Here is a 23,192-nt window from a genome sequence, read left to right as displayed (position 1 = left end):
TATGCCAAGCCACTCTTTGCTTGGTGTGGGAGTCCTCCCTTTCTGAGCACGTGTCAGAGTGTGAGTCTTGGCAATCTGGAGGATGAAAGGTAAAGCTTTTGGCTGTCTATAATAACAGTTTTACTGGGAATGCGTGTGTGTGTGTGTGAGAGTTAGTTGTAAGTCATTTTTAAAAAAGCATCAGAGAAGCAGGGGAGAGAGCATTCCTTGTGTCAAGGAGTTTAAAGAGCAAGGATTCCACTGATTAAGGTGCACACACACACCCCTTGCTCACAGCCCGATCAATCACTGAAGAGACAGTAGAGTCCAGCTGTATCACCATGGAAATGGAGGGGCACCAGATGACAAAAACATTCCAATATGCTTTGAATTTAAGTTTCTGCATATGTGTGACAGTGAAGGTGTGTGTTTAAAAAAGATATATGAGAGGGCTGAGAGAAATATCTGCCCCCACCCTATCATTCAGTATTTTTAACACACACATTCAACATTACCATCCCAATCTCACACACCTTTCTAGGTCGTCTCTACCTGTAACTGTACCCTGACATGCCTGTCAGGGGACAGAGACAATGAGTTTGGATATTGTGGATACAGATGTTGCATTAACAACAGTAGGTGACTAACGTCTAAAACTGGAGAATAGGTAAAAGAAAAGTGGTTGAGAAAGGGAAGGGGGTGAAAGAAGAGAAAGTGACAGGGCAGAACAAAGGCAGAGGGATCAAGTGCAGTTCAGGGGTCAGTGAAAGGGTTTGCCAGTCAAGTATAATGTTGACTGTGCGTGTGTGTGTGTGTGTGTGTGTGTGTGTGTGTGTGTGTGTGTGTGTGTGTGTGTGTGTGTGTGTGTGTGTGTGTGTGTGTGTGTGTGTGTGTGTGTGTGTGTGTTTACCTGTATTGTAGGCTAAAGCTGACACAGGGCTCTTTTGTGGAAGCATGCTTTTCATTCTGCTTGCCTCCTCGGGATGGTTGAACCGGAAGAAATAGCTCTTACCCAGACACAATGAGTAACCTGGAGAGAAAACAAATTAACACACAAGGTAAAATTAAAAATACAACTCATATTTACAGAGACAGAATTGAGTGTAGAGAGTTAAATATTGAAAAAGTCATTGTAAGCATGTATTTTATTTCTTAGCATTTGGGATAGTGTGGCACAAATAAAACACAAACAGAATCTTGCAGAACACAAAACAAACTACAAAATTCATCACACACTATATACGAAGAGGTGGCACAGCTTCAAATTTGAATGAGCCTGGAGTATTTCTTCACAGCTAGACACACACTTGCACAGCCACCCATTCCAGACCACAGTGTTTGCTCTGGCCATCAATTAGACCGAAAGGGCCAGGTATTAAACAAGATGTCAGGGTCACAACCTCTGTAATACACACAGCCAGCCACAGCTGTCCAAATACCTCAGAAGGGATGGGAGGGAGACGGCAGTGCTGCTGACACACACACGCATAGGAGGTCTCATGCAAGAAGAATGAAAATAACAAAAGTCAAAAGACAGAAAAAAAGAAATGAAAATAAAACAGTGATTAGATAAAAGAGGGCAGAAAATAAAGAGTTCTCGTTTCGTTTATCTTTCTCCAGTATGTTTTCCAGCACAGAACACATTTTCTCGCTCTCTCTTTTGTCCTCCATCCCTGAGGGTAGAGGGCTCAGATAAGCATTACAGTAAACCCCCACAATGTTAGCATGTGTGTAAAAGTCTAAAAAAGCACCTCCTTAATAACTCCATTACAGTCCCATCAGATTCCTTGGACCTGAAGTCAGACGCAGCCACTGAGGCAATAGGGGGATAGCGAGAGGGCGAATGGAAAAAGACAGAATGGAAAAATATCAAATCCCGTTTACTTTCTTTTCCCTTCTCTAACTCTCATCCCCCCCCCCCCCCCCCCCCCCCACGCTCTCAACCTTTTGTCCGGATTCACAAACATCCCCGCTGAACAGTTATTAGACTATTTAGAAGTTGTAGGTCTGCTAGAAAAGGTCATATCTGTCTAGACGTTGCATTAGTACCTAGAGAGCAGATTTCTGTCTTCAAAGCTGTAATTTCTCAGCACAGAGGGAGACCGGAGTGCCATGGTGAAGTGGAGCTAACACCACACACATACACACACACACCCACACACACACACACGAAAGCATCGCAAGAAATGTTTAGTCTACACAGCTGCCCTGTGAACTTCTCACATACGTACTGGTGTAAACACTATCTTTCAGGTTTGGGCGCAAACTGTGAGGAAGTGGCATCATGACAGAGAGATCAAAAGATATCTTGGTGAGGAAAAGAAGAAAGAAACACACACACACACACACACACACCTACACAAGCACACACACCTACACACATACACACACACACACACACACTCACACACCAAGGTGACTAGTGTGATCTAATAATACATGTTTTTCATTGCCAGACATGAGTAATAGGTCTTCAAAATATTTTTGCATGCTCTGACAATCTGTGTGAGAACAAGTCTTGTAACAGCGTCTGCCTAATGAATCACAGCAACTCTCAGTATTTAGCATAACAGCTAACACACAGGCATGCACACACACACATACACACACACACACACTTTACCAGCAGTCAGCGCTTGTAAAAATCTAATTTCCTACCCTTAATAACCTCGCCATGTGCCACCTTTAAAAGTGTGTCTGCCTGATTTGTTCACAGCCCCACCCTTCCTTATATCCTAATTTGCTCTCAACTCCTTAGAAAACAAACATAAGTAATCCTCTTCTCTTTCCCATCCTTGGGATAAACAGATACTAGCAATACGCGTGTGTGAATGTGACAGAGAGAAAGAAACAGATGGCAAGTACATTCAGAATCTGTCTTCTGTGATGTTAAATCTAATTGTATCTTGCTGTTTCCTCACAATCTCATTTATTATTATGGTTCCTGAAAAAAAAACAATATAATCTTGTCCTAACCCCTTACTACTAAAATGCCCATCTGTGATAAAAGTAATAAAAGTACAAGGGAACTTACAGCTTCCCCTACATCCAATCAAAACACTCCAATCTTAACTGCTTGCACACAGACTAAATTTAAGTCTGCTGTCCTAAATAACTAACTAAAAAACACATGCCCACTCTCTTCTACACACACACACACACACACACACCGTCCAAACCCCAACACATTTAATCTCATTCACGTGTTTACAAGCAAATTGAGTTTGCCTCCCATGTCGAAGCATATGGCCCCCAACACACACGCCCACAGTTATGCAAAGACCCCTCTCCAACAACAGCAGAACTAGAAATTAGTCTGTATATACATTTATAGGATAATTTAAAGTTTGCGATCTACAAAGTCAGACCTCAGTCTTTGAGGACCCAGATGTAGGAGTTGTATCACGTCTGGAGCCAATTTCTGTCCCCATGTAGATCTGGGCGAACCATACTACACTGTTACCACAATGTTATGGGAGGAGAAACTCAAAACTGTTTCTCTATTTAGTTAACATAAGTGGATGAATGGCCAAATTGAGACCATTAGGTTCGAATGAAAAATAAACCAATTACAAAGATCCCATGTCAGACATGTGCTTGGAGGAAACTCAGTTACCTGCTAATTGGTCAGATTTGAAGTGCAAAGTAATCAGACTCGAAAGAAAAAAAGTGCAGTCTGAAAAATGATCCTCATATTCACTTACTTGAAATACTTGTTGCTTCCAAAATGTTGCTATGGACTTAAACATCTGCATGGCACTGAGTTGAAGCTGGATTTATTCATTCATGAAAAGATGAACACACATACACACATGTCACAGTGGGAGTGTAAATTGGCCTCAAAACCACAAATTAACCCTCTCTGGGGAATAGAGGACCAGTGGTAACATCATAAAAAAACAGACTGGTCTTTCTCAGGGGAGTCACTGTAGATTTAGTCAGTCATTCATTCACAGCATTCATTCTCTCTCTCTCCACACACACACACACACACACACACACACACACACACACACACACACACACACACACACACACACACACACACACACACACACAATCTGTCTCCTCACAAGAGAGCGAATAGATATCTGCTCTTTTCTCTATCTCAAATCTCATCCACAAAGCATCCATCGACACAAACCACTCAGAGAAGGGTTGCTGGCCTGAGGATGACCCTGAGTATAAGGTATTAACAACCAACTAACACGGGTCCTATAGATTAACAGAGACACAGTGTAGGAAAAAAAAGACCTCACACCTATCAAACTGGTCAAAAGTAGGATGAGAGCCCGTATGCACTAGAGGCTGGTGGGGGGATGATTTGTGAACACAATAACTTCCAGGACAATAGGGCAGGCTTTGTTTTCAGGTGTCAGGTATCCCAACCGCTGCCTACATAGCCATGGGCTAGTTCTCTTTGTCACATGCACTCACACCAGTCTGTGAACTTGCCAGCTAAATTGAATGACCCAGAGACAAGAAAACTAAGGCTATTCTCATCAAACGGTGCAAGGAATGGTTTAGAAACAAAAAGATGTGAGGGGACACTTCCATTATTTGGCTGTAAATCAGGAATGTAACTGCTTCTTATCAGTAGACAGGATTGTATTGAGTAGCCGCGGCTCTGATTCACCACCTCACCCCTGCAGGAATATAAGCCACACAAGCAAACAAACAAATACAAAAAAAGAGCACTGAGTTCAAACATAAAAACCAGACACACATCAGTCCAGTCATTTTAGTGTATTAATAAGTCCATTGACCTATAGTGACAGATGGGATGTAATTGGTATTTCTGGTGGCTTTCATTGCAGCCAATTAGAAAGCCTTTTGAATAATAAAGAAAATCAATGATGTCAGATGATGAGCAGATGCTGTTTATCCTGACTGGTAGAAGTAGCCTATTGTGCTCATTTTAAGTAAGCATCAACAAAGACAACTGTTTCAAGTAACAAAACAAAACAAAACAAAAACAGATGGTGTTAACTTGAAAATTACAAACTGAGAACATTGCCCCTAACCTATTCAAGGAGCATGTGAGACTGGTTTGAAACAGTGTGCACAAGTGTGTAATATACATGTGTGGAGATGAATAAGCCATCATAAGCAACAAGAAAGTATGAGCATATCAATACAGGAGGATAGATTGCTAGATAGATATCATGCTAAAAAAAAAATCCAATGAAATGAGTTACACTAGCCTACAGCTTTTGTAAATAGGCAACGTACAAATTACAATTTCATTCAGAAGTAGTGTAAGAAGGTATAAAATTAAGTAAGAAAAAAAAGGTTACAAGTGTGTGAAACAGTACCTCAGTAAATGTAACGCTATTTTCCTACATTTGTTAAAGCGATAACAATATACTTCTTTACCTTTTGAGTCCCATTCAGTGAGCACGTATGACGAAAAGAAAAGAAAAAACAATGTTCTTCTTTCTAAACTCTATCAGAATATCCTTACAGTAACTCAAAAGAACTTCTTCTAGAGATGTAAAATATAAAAATAAATGTGTTTCTACACTCCTGCCGGGTCTGTCTGTTGTTGTTAGACTCTCTCATCAACGGTGTGACGCCTCCTCCGCCGTCTTCACTCAAGAAAGTTCACTGATTTACCATCTACGACGCTCAACCCGGGACTGTACCAACTGTGGATAGAAAGGGACGTAACAAGGCGCTGGTTTACGAGACCAAACTATTTGAAATGCGGCTGAGAATCCCAACATCGCTACTGAAGGTTTTGTGTTAAAAGTGGCAACGACATGAAATAGTACACCGTTTAAAGTGATGAAAAATATATGTAAACTAACTGGGTAACACGCCACCACCCCTATCTGTAGTTGGTAGTTTCGAAGGCTATTAGACAGTGAGGTATTTGGTAGACGCCCCCTCAGCTTTTCTTTGTCTACCTACCTATTTTTCTTCTTTTTTCTTTGAAATACCTCGGATCAGTGTAACCCAAACCGACAGGATTGCAGACACTGACTTTAACTTTCTAAAAGTGGTGTTTTGATTCTATTCATTTAAGATCTAATTCATTTGAGGGTAAATTAATATGACTTCTGAGACAAACAACACCAGTGAAGGGGTTGTAAAGAAACCTAGGCGTGTGTCAGACAGAATGACTGGCCAAAGACAAAGTGCAAAGTTTTGGAAAGAAAAGATAACGTTCAAAAGCACTTCACTTTTTCTTAGAGAGCACTTTGCCCCCTGAATTGATTCAACAGTAGTCCAGGTGATTCTTGTTTGTTTCAGATGCTTTAGTAACTTCAGGCATTTTAAACATATCATGAACCCACTGACACAGACGCTCTTGTCTCCGTTTATCAGGTGCAGATTATGTGTGTGTGTGTGTGTGTGTGTGTGCGTGTGTGTGTGTGTGTGTGTGTGTGTGTGTGTGTGTGTGTGTGTGTTTTTGTGTGTGTGTGAGAGAGAGAGAGAGAGAGAGAGAGAGAGAGAGTGAGAATTATACCAGTAGGTGGATTTTAATCAAACCGGTGTGAATCCTCGATTCAACAGAAAGAAAAGAACATAATGGAAAAATGACTGCAAGGTGAAAAATGGGTACAATATGTACTAACTAATAGTTTTTGCAGTAGCCTGATGCTAAAATTAGCAGTAGCAGTAGTATTTGTAGTCATATTTTTACAGCTTGTTTGTCATCGTTGGTGCATGATGATTTTAATTGTCCTGGTTACTTGTATTATACTGTATGACAATATTCTACAAGTGACTTCCAGCTGTTCAAGTGAGTTTGGAGTAAAGCTGATGTGAATCCAGGTCAAGCTCCAAAGTCCCAAATACAGAACAGATCACTTCCTAAACATAGCTAATCAACTCCAGACTGCCATGCATTTTGTGTGTGTGTGTGTGTGTGTGTGTGTGTGTGTGTGTGTGTGTGTGTGTGTGTGTGTGTGTGTGTGTGTGTGTGTGTGTGTGTGTGTGTGTGTGTGTGTGTGTGTGTGTGTGTGTGTGTGTGTGCACATGTGTTTGTATATGTGGTTACACTAACTCAACCCAGAGCATCTCAGGCCAGTGGATATTCCTGAAAGATGTTTGCTCTCTTTCTTTCTCTCCATAATTTTCCAAACCATGGCCTTTTGACTTTTTTAACCCCTTTCTATCCTTTTCTCCACCCCTTCCACTTTACAACGCCCTGGCCTCGTTTGTATAGACACACCAAGATGATGTCAATATTTGAATCACCCAGGCACAGCGGGAAGATAAATAGGCCTGTCAATATTTAACTGAAAATGGCCAGGCACTGGACTCAATGAGAAGCAACAAGAAAAAAAGTGTCAACAGAAAGGATGGGTGCAAGGAGTAGGGAAAGTCAGGGTAGTGCATGTTTTCTTAAATGAGAGTAGAAAAAGAAAATGAAGTAAAGCTGAGTGGAAAGTGCATTGCAGGAAGCAAAAAGAGTGAAAGACGGAGAGCTCTGTAACTGAGAATATCAAGTGAACAGACAAACAGATCAGGATACAAAACACAAACACAGGCACATGGGCAAAAAAAGGACAATAAGCAAAAAAAAATACTCTTTTAATTGTGTATTTTGCCATTATTTTGGCAGTCTACTCGTGTATGCTCTGCAGTGGCTGGAAGCTGTGACTCATTGTAGCTGCAAGCTCTTCCAAACCACCATGAATTAAACCAAACCAGAGATACACACGCACACACACATTCAAAACACATACACAAACACATGGAAATGCTCTCACACACACACACACACACACACACACACACACACACACACACACACACACACACACACACACACACACACACACACACACACACACACACACATAGGGCTATACATTTATCTGCAGAGAAACACACACACACCAACTATCATGCATACCCTGTTGTTTCCAAGCAGAACTTTGCCATTTAACTTTGTCCATATCATAAATACACATACTGAAAGGAATGCAAGTGAACCAAACCACAAACGAACCACTCTCTTTCTTTCACATACACACACACACACACACACACACACACACACACACACACACACACACACACACACACACACACACACACACACACACACACACACACACACACACACACCCACAGGAGTTATGAAATACTGAAAGTATGCACACTGCTTGCAATGAAGTAAACTTCTGTACACTGAAGCGCTGTAAATTGTTGTCCAGTAGATGGCAACATATCAAAATGTATGTGTGCTTAGAGTGATCGAGCAGAAGAAACATCTGATACATTTAGGTCTTTTTTGAAAGCAGATGCTCATCACTAGGACTTCACCATGGAGTTCGACCTGGTTTTAAATGGCCCTTGTGATGTGCCCTACCTGTGTGAATGCAAATGCAGAGGGAGTGGACAGGACCAGGGTGTAGGACGCACAATGAAACTGAACTATAAGGTACTGTAGGTGAGTGTATAAACCTTACCTTTAAATGACCCTTCAAAATGACTGTCAAGTCGCAATGTTTATTTTGCGACTTTATTTTTTTTTTAAGTATTTGTTTATCTGAGGTTTGATCATTTCCTGTTTTTCTGTTCATTTTTGACATCTGTGTGTGTGCTTCTATTTTGAAGGACAGGTTTCCCGATACTGCTTTTTAAAGACCGGACGTGAGGGAACTGGCGGAGGGAAGGGCAAAACGATACAAATGTTTAGTTGTGAAAATGTTCATTCATTGCAAATCTCTAGCAACTAGCTGGGGGAAAAAACAAGGTATGAGTTTTATAAGGCTATGTTCAAGAGATAAGAACATCTGATCTCTTATGTTTTAATGGTATGCCAAATAGACTAGTACACTAACTTATGAACATTTTTTAAACTTTTTATCTGATTTTGTTTCAGTTTATTATAAAGGTTTATGGCTTTTGTTTTTCTGAGTGTGGAAATTACAGATTTTTTCTTTTCCTACTCTGCTCTTACAATGTGTCCGTGAATACAACACTATGTGAATTGGCAATATATGCTTCATGAACCATCACTGAGAATTGGCCATTGTTCTAGCTAGAGATGCTACATTACCTTGTGTGAGTGGTGTGGGAACAGTGACCTGTACTCCATCCAGACTGCAGAGGTGACCACAGGGGTCCAACGTCACCACCCCTCCTGTATTATAGGTAATGATGAGAAGACTGCGGGTTAGTATGCCCTCTACATCAAAAAATGTATTAGTATCTCAGCTTCGTTCTGTATCTTCAAAGATCTTTTTCTTTTAACAACACTTAATACTGCATATGTAATCAATCTTTCTTCTGTTACAGTTTTGTCTTATAATCTCCTTTAAAAGAAAATATAAGACTATCTTCATTTTTTTTTAAATTACTGAATCTACTTAAACCAGATCACTTAATTTCACAAATGTTTCAGTATACCATCCCAAAACAATTATCACATTTTACTGTAACTCTTGTTAACAGGTGTTTTCACAAGTAATACATTAAGACTCTACAGTACGTTATATAAAAATCCTTGCTAATTAAGAGAGGTATCATTGTCTGTGGTACAATTAATAATTCAAGATATAAAGTGGGTTTAAATCTGAATTTCTGTGAGTCAAGTGTTTCTCAGTGTAACTATAGTATACTGTATTAACTGTATAACTTTGTTAATTCAGAGCCCTGCAGATATTATGAATTCATTTTATATACACTTAACTGATACCAACCTTCGTTAATGATGAGACAGTGCTCTGCCTCGATGCCAGGCCCCTGAACAGTGATATCTTGAGGAATTGGGGCATCTTCTCGGCCTATGCGGGTCACCCCTGCAACATCAAGCAATGCACATGTGATAATCAGCTGTATTTAAAAAAAAAAAAAAAGTGTAGAAAATATAGAAAATATAGGATTATAATCAGGCTTGATAGTGTGTTAGTCATTGTGTGGATTTCTAAAGGTCAATGTCATAACTAATAGAAAGCAACAAAAGACTGCATATTTACAATTACTACTTGTAAATGTGATGCCTTGTAAATGTGATGCCTAAATACACATGCCTTTTCGAACTATAAGGTTGGTCTGTGAACCACTGTAAGTGGAACATCAGGGGTATCCTTCTTCAGTAGACATATTGTGGAAATAAATAGAAGCTCAGTTCTCCAAAAATGGCTTGTTCACATTGTTGGTATTCCTCACTGAAATGGAAGGGCACGCCAAGCTGGGGCAAAGTGTGTGGCAATGTGGCAAGAGGTATGCAAAATGAATACATGCTTTAAAAAAAGTAATATGACATTAAAATGTCACAACTCGACCATTACAATCAGTTTTGGACTGGTTGGTAAAAAAAAACAAACAGATCTGTCCCAAGGCGTATGTATTTCTTTAATACCATCCAAAATGTATTATTGTTAAATGTGTTGCTCATAAGTGGCTAAAGTCACACTAAACCCTGTGGAGAAAGCAACCAGCTTATCAGTATGCAGATCTACATTAGTGTGGACATATGACTTTATATGGTTATATTTTGTCCTACCAATTGCAGCTTTGTTTTGAAAGTTAACAAATCCATTCATTTATAGTAAGCCCTACTGTAGTGCCGACAAACATTTTCTCTGCCCTGTTCTCATGGCTAAGAGAAGACAAAACAAAAAAATTCTCTCTCCACATTAGGAATAGACTGAGAGCTTTGAAATACATTTAAGACATGTTATCTCCTGAAGCATATGAGACAACATTGTTATGGCCTAAAGCTTGCTATCTTAATGATTGATAAAATGTCAGTCTGTATTATCACTCTATCTGCAGGCTATAGAATTGCAATCAGCTAGTTTTACAAGCATCTGTCGGTTTATTATCTCGTAGATCTCTCTATCTCTGCTCTCATCTCTTTGCTGTCGTGTGTTTGGCCAGGCAGCTAAGTGGAATAGTAATGAAGCTATGGCACCTGTGGCTTGCTGAGCTGACGGGTGTGTGTGACTTTAGAAAAGAAAGAGACCAAGGCACTTGTGGATTGCTAATGATAGGGAAACTATAAATAACTATAAATTATGTCACAAACAGTAGATTTTACTCATCCTCTGTGCATGTACATTTGTGTATAATATATGTGCCAACATTTGCAGGCTTCCATTTGTGAGGGGTTTGAAATCATGCAATTATTTGATTAATCATTTTATAGCTGGTCAGGCAAAAAAAAAAGTTAAATCACTTTTGTCCCTGGAGCCCCTGATTATTCTATTCATCGTGAATACATAATAATAAAATTGTTAGTACTTACATTTTGGGGTTCATGAACAACTGTACCAAATGATGGTTTAACATAATGTGTGTGTGTGTATGAATGTGCTCATGTTAAGGTTTGTGTCAGCCTGTTTGTTGGAATGTATATATGTGTGTCCAGTCTGAAGGATTCCAGTGGATGAAAGTTGTGCTGGCTCCTTGTTTTGACTTAGTTGTGTATCAAACATTTGTGTGTTACCTTCTTTCAGTGGCAGCACGGTGATTGCCACGCTCAGCCTCCCGCTGCCCAGGCTCACCAGATGGGGCGTGGCCGTCTGGACCTTCAGGCCCTTCCCAGTATCAATCAGGTCCAGGGGTGGAGACTACAAGCATGAGTCAGAATGTCAAAGGTCAATTTCACTATTTATGAAGTTAATTCTTATTTCATTCTCATATAACTAAGGAAACTTCATGAAGGGTTTGTATGTGTGTTTTCGCTCACTTTGGGTTCAATTGGAGACATCTGATCTGACTCGGGTTGGGACATCAGCTCTGAGTCCTGCAGTATAGAATGAAAGAATGACAAATCAGTTCAGACCACATAAATAAACACATTAACTCGCTATCCTGAAAATGCTAATGTGCAGGTACACAAAAAGTGTACATATCTAAACAGATGATGATAGCACTCATAGTTACACACACAAAAGAAAAAAACAACAGCATTTTGTGTGCCCAACTTCCACATATGAGGAACTCGGTGTGAAAGTATTCCAAGGGGAAAATACCACTTCAGAGGAAAAAAACACGCACGGGCTGGTTTTTATTGGGAAGAGCTGGTAGAAATGTTCCATTAAATCAAAGTTCCCACGACTTGTTTGTTATAGTCTGGCATTACTCTGCCTGGTGCTTTAAGTGTGTGTGTGTGGTGCATGAGGTGAGTGTGTTTGTATACATATGTGGACAATGTGTGTGACAGGAGAGTAAAGTGTGACCTACAACACAAACATATCATGTTATGTCATACAGCAAAAATTTAAACTAAATAAACTCTTTAGTTTAAATTTTGCCACAATGTATAAGATATTAAAGTATCTCATATTAAATTAAATTAAATATTGTGTTGAAGTCACTTTAAAACAGGTCATCTTTTTCACTAGTCCCAAATGTTGGTTCCTTGAGTCATTTTTTCAGATTTTATTTCTTCCTCACTCATCTGGCAACAGGGCCTGAGGATAGGAATATCTATCGGTTACATGGCCTGTATGTCCAACACTTTGATCAAGAGAGAGATATCTTGACTTCTACTGTAAGCTACTGGCAAGATTGGGCTGAAATTGATATGCTGTACTTAATCATGGTCCCCAAAGGATAATTCTTAATGACTATGGTGGTTCAATGACCTTTCTTTAGTGCCAGCATATGGCCAAAATATCAAAATCAAATGCGCATACAGTATGTTTCAGATGTTTGCATTTTTCCTCAGCATCCAATTAAGGCCAAAAAGAATAGCAAAATCATACCAACCAAACTGATCATAAGCACATTATGGAGTCTAACAATCATTTGAGCTTGAAGTGACCGAGCTTTATTTTGGTAGCTATTCTTATTCATTATCTGACAGCGGAGTTCAAGATAGAGAAAAAAATGAAGTGTAAATGTTTTATGGGTGGAAATACGTAGGAAACAATTAGAAAACGCTGCAATACCTGTATGGGATAAGACTTCCATTAAAGGAAGCTAGCGATGAACTCTAAAAAGGAATAAAAACAGGGCGGGATGAAAGGAAACAAAATCAAAACTGCCTAAAAGATTTGTACATGTTTGTGTAAACACACTCAGATCCAGTGCCAAGGACAACCCCTGCAGTACCCTACAATCCAATAAAGCAAAACTAGTTTCTATTTGTGTTTGCATATACACACATTCCAAGGTGCACATACACACCCAGATGGATGAGTGAAATGCTTCTCACCAAAGCAGAGATGATTACAGCATTTGGAAACCACCATAACCACATCTCCTATTCCACCTTCTGTCATTTCCTTCCTGTCTTCTTTTTCTTTCCTTTGAATCCCCCCCTTCCTCCAGATTATCCTGTAATAATCTACATTAGTCACATCACATAGTTTAAGATTATACCTTTTTTGTTTTTCCTTCCTTTCACTGAAGTGCTCCCTTTTATTTCTTTAAACTGTTTTCCCAACTCCCCTGACCTCTTATCTCCCTTTCCTCCCGTCATCTCTTCCTCATGTCTTGTCCTTTTTACCATTTTAGTCTCACTCTACTCTCTTTTCCTCTCTTTTCTGCGATCGCCAGTTGAGGAAACGCAAATCAAAGTCAGCTCAAGACCACTTCCTCTAATTCAGCGCCGACTTCCTTTCTGAAGTCACTTCCTTTGCTGCTTTGACACCCTCACTGCTTTTAAACACACACCCAAGCGCACACTTGCAATTCCTCACTATTCTTCCACCCTCATAGCCCCTATGCATACACACAAACATCTACAAATAGTGTCACACATCAGCTCTTTTCGTTATTGCATGAAGATATGGGCTCCACATTCCACTCAATGTTTTTCATCACTGCTGTAGACAAAGCAAATACATGGTGTATGATGGCAACATAAGCTGGATAAATGCATTGTCACAGAGAAGATGAAAAATGGAGGTCAGAGTCAGATTTCAAAGTTCAAGGAGTTCAGCAGCGACGGTACTATTTTTTCGCCCCCTATCTTCATTCTCCTCCCCCTTCCTCCGTCCTTGTATCTCCTTTCTCCTCTCCCCTTCCCTCACATACATGCATTCATTGTCTCCCTTTGCTCCTTTTCTTTCTATAGCCCTGCTTCTTCTTTCTCCAGGTGATCTCCAAATCTGGGCAGGTCAAGACAAGCCATTGGCCTTGTTGTGCTCTAGTTAAATCCGAGCAGTCAGGTGTCCTAACCCCCCTTCTAGATTTCTAGATTACAGCTCTGGTATCCTGAGGTTCTCCACAATCTCCAAAAAACACCAAACCTGATTCCATCAGGGCCTCTGGAGTAGAGAGCTTCAGTATGACATACTGTAGGTATAAAAGGTAAAAACCTACAATTAAATGATTGTATATTTACAGTAAGTGACTAGTTGTTTTGTTTTATTGTAAATTAAATTAAGTTATTTTTAAAACAATACTATTGTTGCATATGATTGCTCAGCATAGCCAACACCAAGCTGTTAGCATGAAGAACCAGATCCAATTTTATATCAATGGCCCATGATTAGGGCTGGGCGATATTACCAAAATCAAACATCTGGATATAGGTCATTTCATATCCTGATAATGATACAGATCCCCTATCCTGTTGTCATAGCACATGTTGCAAAATGCAGCAGAGACTTTCACACTAAGCAGAAATTAAACAAATGCACATACATTTGCTATATAACGCGAATAAAAAGTATTTTGTGTTGCTGAGACAGAGTGGTAGAGAGTTGATGAACTTGCAATACGCTAGTTTGCTAACTTGCAGTATGGCGAACAATGCGCATGTGTAGTAAAGCCCACAACTGATAACTAATCTACAAGCCATCAAAGCAACATGTTATGTTGTGTAATAATATATAGTGCACACCCCGACCCGTAATGCACACATGATAATAGCAGTGATAAAAGTGTAAACTGATTCAATACATCTTAGTGCAAGAGAATAAATGGTTTGCCTTTTAAAGTTAAAATTCACAGGCCTGCATGCATTTGGTGTTGTGTTTTGCATGTGAATTGTATGATAGTGCCACATTTTGGCAGCCTGACATGTTGTCACAACTCATTTATTTCTACAAGTAATGCAAATGGAAAAACAGATAGAAAAACTGTCATGCTCTCTTGTACTGCGTACAGTGCCTAATGTAAGTAAGTTAAAGCACATGTACTGCCACAAAGCATTCTGGAAATGTATGTTCTGGAAAGTATGGCTAATCAACTAGTCACATAGAAAGCCGCTTGAGAGAAAGAACGTCAAACAGAGTCAAATTCAACCTTTCTTCCCACACTAACTCTTGGAATGGAATGATATGGAAAAGTTGACTTATGTGAACATATCTTTAAGGCAGCCCTGACCTACTTTTATTAATAATCCAGAATCTGGTGTACATCTGAACTAGCCCTTTAAATAATCGAGGATCAGCTCAAACTACTTTGTAAACTCACAGTAGTTTTTAAATCACGGGGACACAAGTACAAGACAGTGCATGCACACAGAATATCCCTTTGATCCCATCTGTAGAACAGCTGAGTATCCCCAAAATGCTCCCTTTGCCCTGCATCTGGAGACAGATAGAGAGGGAGACAGAAATATGGGGTAAAGGAAAAAGAGAGAGAGTTGGAAGATAGCGAGAGAGAGGACTCTTAAAACCAGAAGGAAATATCTACCAATCTCCTGTTTCATCCCATCCTTGTATTTTCTTCATCCTCTGCTTTCATCCCTCTCTCCCTCCTCTTTTTGCATTTCCTTTCCATCTGTTCCTTTTTCTCTCTGCTTCTGTTACATTTTTGCTTCATTGTTTCTGTCTGTTTCAGTTGCAGTCTGCATTCTTATAACCACTGCTCAGGGCAAATCCAATAGTTGCTGATGACATTGATTCAGAACAGATTTTTTAGTGTACTAGTTGGGACAGTTAGCAGTAGCTCTTGAGTCATATCTTACATATGGCTGTTTTAAGATTAAAATGAATGTAGGTTACCTTAACACATTAAGTATGTTATTGTCTGCATGTGTGCACCAGAATCATCTCATTTGCAGTGCTTGAAAAGATGTCAGGGATATTAATATCTGGAGGTGCAAGCTGGGTTTGGTTATCAAGATGAGGGTACCAACATCAACAACAATGCATGAAAGCAGGAGCACAACATGCAGTACGATTGTTGTTTCATGCTTTTTTAAATGCAGAGATCCTGTGTAAGCCATCTGCTTCTTCAGTGCATGTGGCTGTTTTATTGAAGTAGTTTACACTGGCTGGAGGCTACAGGGCTGTTTCAAAGCAGGCAGCCCCTCAAGAGGAGAGGTATGAACTTGACCACACTGATGCGGGTAAGGTTAGAAACAATGATACTTGTGATTTATCCACCGTTTTACAGCCACAACTTAACTTATTATCTCAATAAACAGTTTCCTAATGAGTTTATGGCTTCAATCACTAGTTTCAAATCTACTCCAATACAGCATGATGTTCATTTTTATAAATTATAATCCAATTTAGAGTATAATAGATGATAAAGTAGGGTAAACTTGAGGGCATGGATCCATTGTGATTGACAAATTGCTTCCACAGTGACGTTCATTACGTAACATAACCAAAGTGTAACCCCCAAATTCACCCATAGCTGCCACTTTTTCACAGTACATGAAAGTTAATTGTAACATTTTGGTTGCATAAAAAAGTCAGTGTTAAGTGTTTGGTTGTGGACCCTCTAAAGAGTCGGATATTTAGTTAAGTTTTTCTGGTAAATAGATTTTGTTTAATAGTTTTAGGCCTGTTTTTCACTAGCAAAAATCAGCATTAACAGCAGCATTTTTAATCATAGACTGTAAATACACATTTCTAAACCAATCAGCTAGCACTATAGTCGGCTCTATCCTCTCATCCAAATATGGTCACTTCTGGCTCCAAAAATCAAAGATGGCGACGGTCAAATTGCAAAACTCAAGCCTTCAATACTTTAGTCCACAAACCAATAGGTGATATCACGTTGACTACATCCATATTTCTTACAGTGTATGGGTTATGGCCATCTCACTGCCAGAAGAGGGAGATAAAAGTCCCACACTTCAGCTTTAAGGATTCTGTTTTTACTGATTTTCACTGAAACTATTGGTTTTGGAAAACCAAAATAGCCAGTTTGGAAAACCAAAATAGATTTTCAAAATTGGTTGTGGAAATGTTTCTCCAAACATTGGTTTCAGAGGTCAGCTTCTGTGATGCTAGGGGTAGATGATTGTTGAGTATAAATTCAGTCATTTGTTCTTCAAAGAATCTCATTTCCTATTTTTCAGTGTCACTTTGTTTCTTTAGTTTCATTTATATGAATCTAAGTGGCTTATGCTGCATTAATTGTTGTTTTCCTTGGTTCTCTGCTTCTCCTAGTTATACTCTTCTCTCTCTCTTCCCCCATCTTATCTGTCTTTCTCCATCCCTCTATCTCTCACTAGCCCCCCTCCCCTTACATTCCAGTGTCACCCTCTCCTCCCACCTGACAAAGCCATCATTGTATCACAGATGCTGTTTAATATGGAGTCCCTCTCTCAGTGTTCCTCATATAGTGCAACTCATAGGGGTAAATGGGGTTATTTTCCTCCCTTCTCCTCACTGCAATCACTCACATATTTGTTAACATTCATGCATACACACACCACACACACAAACACATGCATATAGAAAAAAAAGTTCTTCTCTGTCACTGATACGCAGAGGAAACACTTCATTATGTGTATTGTGTGTGTGTGTGTGTGTGTGTGTGTGTGTGTGTGTGTGTGTGTGTGTGTGTGTGTGTGTGTGTGTGTGTGTGTGTGTGTGTGTGTGTGTGTGTGTATGTGTTTTGGTGAAAACTCTGCAAGCTGATTAACACAACTTGACCTTGAAACCCTGCTAAAACACAATAAACATCCACCAGTATTGTTCTCTAACTCCAAATCTCTCACACTCCCCACCAGCATTTTTTTGTACTGTCTTTTACCGTAATACAAAATCCTCACAGAAAGTTCATTGTTATTGCAGCTGACTCAAAGGAGGAGGAAATCCAATTTGAATTTCTATCGATGGTGTAGCAACTATGGAAAAGCCCAGATTACCTTAACTGCCATATGCAGGGGATCAACTAATGTTTTGGTTTCCAAGGGGCCGGATATGACAGGGAGACGAGAGGGGACAGTGAATTGGTAGAGGGACACAACTTGCATTATAGCTCACATGCTGTGACTGCTGGATAGAAGAGAGGCAGACAAAAAGATGGACTTAGAGATAACAAAAGAAACCCAAGAATGTGTGTGAGGACTTTGGGGAAACAAAAGAAAAGGAAATTGATTTTTTTTTAAAAACAACTTAGACTAAAGAATCCAGAGATGAGGGGAAAGAGATTAATGGTAGAGCAAAACGAAATGTTTCACCACTGGCCTCCAAACAAAATGTGATCCTCCTCTGCACCGTCTTACATCCACATTAAACTCCAAATATTTGTTATTACTGTCTTGTATGTTTAAGCTATTTGACTCCAACTCAGTGCAATCTCAAGACCTAGTACATCTGTGGAAATCAAGCCATTTCCTTTTACCTTCCAAATGACCCATACCTTGTAAACAAGCACTTAGTCTTGAGGTAATGCTGAAATAGGTTTACAGAATGCTAAATTAAATCAAACGCTATGAAGTTCAAGTAAAGTTAAATTTCGGTGTGCACAAATGTCACAACCCAGATGTTTTCACTTTGGCACGTATGCTGAGTACTTATGGCAGAATGGTATCCCTCTGGTTTGGACATCATGATCAGAGCCAGTGTGACAGGTATATTGGTTTAAACATTGAATTATCATTCTCATCACAATATGTTTGCGATGAAACCACAAATGGAGATCCAAACTTATAGAAATACCAAGACTATAGCATATTTGAATTTCCCATGGACTGATCCTCTAATATCAGATATTGTGTCAGATGTTAGATGAGACTTTAACTTATCCACACACCATCATACACAATCATTCATACAGAACATTCTAAACACTGCTAGATTTGTCCTCTTAAAGGCATTGTAGTCATCCCAGACTCAGCACAGCAGTTGTGTTTCTTTATACTAAATAGTTCCTTTTGTCTAAAGTAGGCTACAGGGATTTTAAATAAGTAGCCTAGGAACAAACATATTTTTAGCCTGTATTTTGTTTGTTGAGAACAAAATCTGAAATTAAAGTCGGATGAGATTAGGTTTATCGTTAAACAGCTCACTTGAGAAACAAATGAGGTAAATCCCTGAGCTGCAGGCTGGACTAAACATTAATGACTGCTGAAATACATTAAAATAAGCTCTAAGCTAATTCATTTAAAACACGTAAATGGATGGTAAAAAGGCACTATTCAATTTACCTCCCATTACATAATATAAACATAAATTCCCTTACCATAAATGAAACTGGACTGGCCACTTCTGTCATCGCGCAGAAAAGTTCGCAATTACACGGTTGCTCTCTTTCGGTCCAGATTTATGTTGCCGGGCAAAAATCCCAAAAGTACCGTGTCAGTTCTCCCTTTGTTGTGATCACAGTCCGTTTCTTGACAGCGGATACATTCCTTGTGCAGCATGGGCAACCTATGGATGTCTAGGAAAAACTTTTCATCCTCTGTCACACGCACACGCATACACACACTCCAAACATACACAAACGTAAAAAGCCGGCGGCCTCAGCCAATTGCGACATGTAGAGAAATGCAACAACAGCTGGAAGTGGAGCTGGAGAGGGAACAAGGGGAGGGAGTCTCTCTCTCTCTCTCTCTCTCTCTCTCTCTCTCTCTCTCTCTCTCTCTATCTCTCTCTCTCTCTCTCCCACCTCTCTCTCTCTCTCTCTCTTGCCCCCTCTCTTTCTCTCTGTCTCTCTCTACATACACACACTTAAACACTGCACTGACTGACACTCACACATAAAGCATAATTTGCAGGTGTTAACAGACCACCTAGACTTGACCCCTCATTCTCACCAGTTCAAAGAGAGAAGCCTGCAGGCTGACACAAAGAAAGAGAGGGTCCAGGGGAGCTCTGCAGAGAGAGAAAGAGAGAGAGAGAAAGAGAGAGAGAGAGAGAGAGAGAGAGAGAGAGAGAGAGAGAGAGAGAGAGAGAGAGAGAGAGAGAGAGAAAGGTGGGGATAAAGAAAGAGAGAGGGCATTCTTTCAGACTCACTTGGCTCAATGATAAGAAACCATGATAAGAAGCATGTTTAGCTAATGATATTACGAGAGGAATGTAGACTAGTCTCCTTTCACAGGACAAAATACAGTTCAAATACTGTAGGTTTAGATTTATTCTGTTCTCATGGAAAGAGATCCAGACTGGCGTGCAAACTTTCTCTGGCCACTTAAGGCTATAATCCTGCTCAGAGAATATACTGTATATATATAGAGGCCTATTACAGAAATTGAAGTCACATTGGAACAGTAAAAGTGTCTTGATCCAATTTATGATGACACCAGTAAAATAAATATGGATTTGAGCAGGTTAATCCCTTATAGAAGAGTGAAAAAGATTAGGCTGTAAAGAGATATCATTGTGTTGGGATTGGGGGAAAAAATTAAAGGAGAAGAAATTGATCTGTCTTTTAATTCATTTTATATTGCTACCAGAGGAGCTATATAATTGGGACCTATAGCATAACTCAAGGCTGCAGGTGCAAGACAGACCAGATGTGAATCTTCTCTGGGAGAAGAGCTCACGGATCTGCCCAAGAGTGCAGTTGATCAGTGAAGTTTATTGGCTTTCCAGTTAATCTTGGCTTGGTGAAAAGAAATAAGTGATTCTTAGAAATTCATTCAAATTTTGCAGGAAAAGAAATGTCCAGGTCTTTACCAACATAACTGTGTTGCCTCCTTTACTTTATTTAAAAACCATGCATTTACGTTTATTTGAAATTTTGATTGATTTTGAACATGGGGAACTGTGGATATTTCTAAGGTGCTGGCAGGTTGCTATTTGCATAAGTTATGTGCACCATCTGAAAAATCACAGCTACATGTTCAGTCATGCATCAGTCTGAAGACATCATGCTGGTGTGAGTAAATGCCAACAGTTCTGTATCAGACGTAGATTCTTGTATTTGGCAGAGGTTAGTGCATTCTCTACAGGTTGTATAAAGGCTCCATAAAGCAGCAATAGGAATTATAGAGAACTGCAATACAACCTAAGTCATACAAAGCTTTGTTTAGACTGTGCACATGAACTACATCTGAAGTGTATTGCATGATGTGCTCTTGTGGTTGGAAAATTGACAAATGTAGTTTTCAAAATGGTTCTTTAAGACTGAAGCAGAGGAGGGTTTGTATATACACACATACACCCACAGGCATATCCATACCAGCAGGATTATCTTATCTCTCAAGCACCGAGAGGATCTCTGCGTGGGTAAACAGGAAGACAGCTCTTGCTCGCAAGTCCTGCTCCACTTTCTGGACTGTTCCTCAGCTCTCCATGACACCTGGCATGTGCAGATATCTTTACTGGCCAAGAGGGAATCAGCAAAAGTTTTCAACTCACAACCAAATATATTTTCAAACCCCACAGAATCACAAATGGTGGGTCAGTTCACCCCTCAAAGTGTGAATCTTCAAATTGTGTGAAGTTTACCAACCCAACTGTCTGCACTCTGTCAATCATGAGGATAAACACTCACTTGGCACGACTGACATGCAATATTGGTCACTGGACAGACTATAATTGGAATAACTGTACCAGGAAAAAATAAACCTCTCCATTATGAAACTTTTATTCCATGACAAGTTTTTGTCATTACTGTCAAGCAATGCAACCAACAGATCCCGGATTTGCTGCAGTATTTACTTGTGGTTTTACTTCTTACAACATGTCATGTCAGCTTTTCAGTCATTTTAGGTTTTTGACTCAATATTAAAAGACGTACACTTGCTGAAAGTCTTATACAAGGAACAGCTACATTCTATCAGGATAATACTCCGTAGAGAATTGTCTTGCACCCCCTTTTAACTTTTCAAGTCAAGTGTTTCGAGAAGCTATTAAGCCCATTATGATTCCATGGTTGCTTGCTAGCATGAGAGCTGCTAAACTTTCCCAGTGACATCATCCACACGAAGGCAGAGCCCGGGGGTTTGGAGAGGGCAGCTGAACGTTTGACAGCACTCCCAAGTGAATTCCACAATTCCCATGTGATCCCATGGGGCTGAGCAGGAACTCTGGGGGTATTTGGGAAGGGATTTGAACCATTGTTAGGAGGTGCAGTTTCATTCAGACAAATCCTCCAGCTTATGTTTTTAATGGGCTGTTATGCCTATATTCCTTTTCTTTTGAACTCATTTCAATTTATCAGTTGACAAGGTCTGTGGAAATAGAAACCACTTCAAATGGAAGTGGGTTTGATTAGCTGACAGCTCATTTAATTATCATTGATGTAGGGGATTTTGAAGATTTGTTTGGGTATAACTCTTCAATCCGTATGCTTTAATAACATCTTAATGACATATAATTGGATGAAATTAACACTGTCTGTGGCACATCAGTTTGCAGTGGTCTGGTGTAGTGCCTCTAAATATGTTTTGTTGACTCTTTCTCTTTACTAGTCATAGATACAGTGTCATCTATTTTGACAGCCGTTTCAATACCATGGTCATCATGGTCTAAAAGAGAACACTAACAAATCTGTGTGTAATGGATGTTACTGACCTGGTTGGCTCTGGTCACTGACATCACTTAACACCAGAGGATAATGTTGGTTAAATGCACTGAAACTCAATTTACTCACCAGTTTATTTTCAGAATGGTGTTCAACAGCTATTTTGAGCTGCCAGTAATCACTTTCCTATAATAGTTGCTCACCTTACCTACCTATTTCACACAAACACACTAAGCAACCAAGGGATAAGTGTGAGGATTTTATTGCCATTATGAAAGACTGCTGTTCTCTGTTTGGCTCTGAGGAAGCCAAGTGAGGTCAGCTTCTGACAGTTGTGGTACAACTTGTCCACTGGACTGTTTGCGATGGCTTGAGGTGAAAATGGGAAGGTGACAGAAGGTAAGCAAGTGTTGAATTTGGGAAGGGAAAACTTGCATGTGGTGTGGTAGGATGTTAAATTCCGAGAAACCGAACTGAAGTGTTGTTTTGTTGCAGATCTACTCAAACAGAGACTGTGGTGCTCAGAGGTGTTTTTCCCCCCAGCAGGAGGAAAAATATTTTGAGGAGCTTTGTGAAAATGTTTGTAGACTCTAAATAATTTCTGCTCTCGAAAAAATGCCCACAGGCAACAAATGCAATTTCATTACCTTACTACTTTATTAACATCTGGAATATCATGCTTGACTTGT

The 23,192-nt window shown here is 39.7% G+C and overlaps 1 protein-coding gene across 1 annotated transcript in view; it reads right to left on the bottom strand.

Moving 5' to 3' along the window:
• Window positions 1-19,362, bottom strand: part of phldb2b (pleckstrin homology-like domain, family B, member 2b) — a 40,835-nt gene extending 21,473 nt beyond the window's left edge. The window contains exons 1-6 of the mRNA XM_062441643.1: window positions 19,276-19,362; window positions 11,636-11,692; window positions 11,393-11,516; window positions 9,642-9,740; window positions 8,999-9,082; window positions 890-1,009 (exon numbers count right to left, since the gene is read on the bottom strand). Of these exons, the coding sequence (XP_062297627.1) occupies window positions 890-1,009; window positions 8,999-9,082; window positions 9,642-9,740; window positions 11,393-11,516; window positions 11,636-11,692; window positions 19,276-19,308 (517 nt within the window). The 5' untranslated portion in view covers window positions 19,309-19,362. The remainder of the gene's footprint in view (window positions 1-889; window positions 1,010-8,998; window positions 9,083-9,641; window positions 9,741-11,392; window positions 11,517-11,635; window positions 11,693-19,275) is intronic.
• Between the last annotated feature and the right edge of the window lie 3,830 nt (window positions 19,363-23,192).

The sequence above is a fragment of the Scomber scombrus genome, chromosome 20 (assembly GCF_963691925.1).
Source record: "Scomber scombrus chromosome 20, fScoSco1.1, whole genome shotgun sequence".
NCBI lineage: Eukaryota > Metazoa > Chordata > Actinopteri > Scombriformes > Scombridae > Scomber > Scomber scombrus.
The sequence above is the reverse complement of the archived record's forward strand: the minus strand, read 5'-3'. Positions and strand labels throughout refer to the sequence as shown.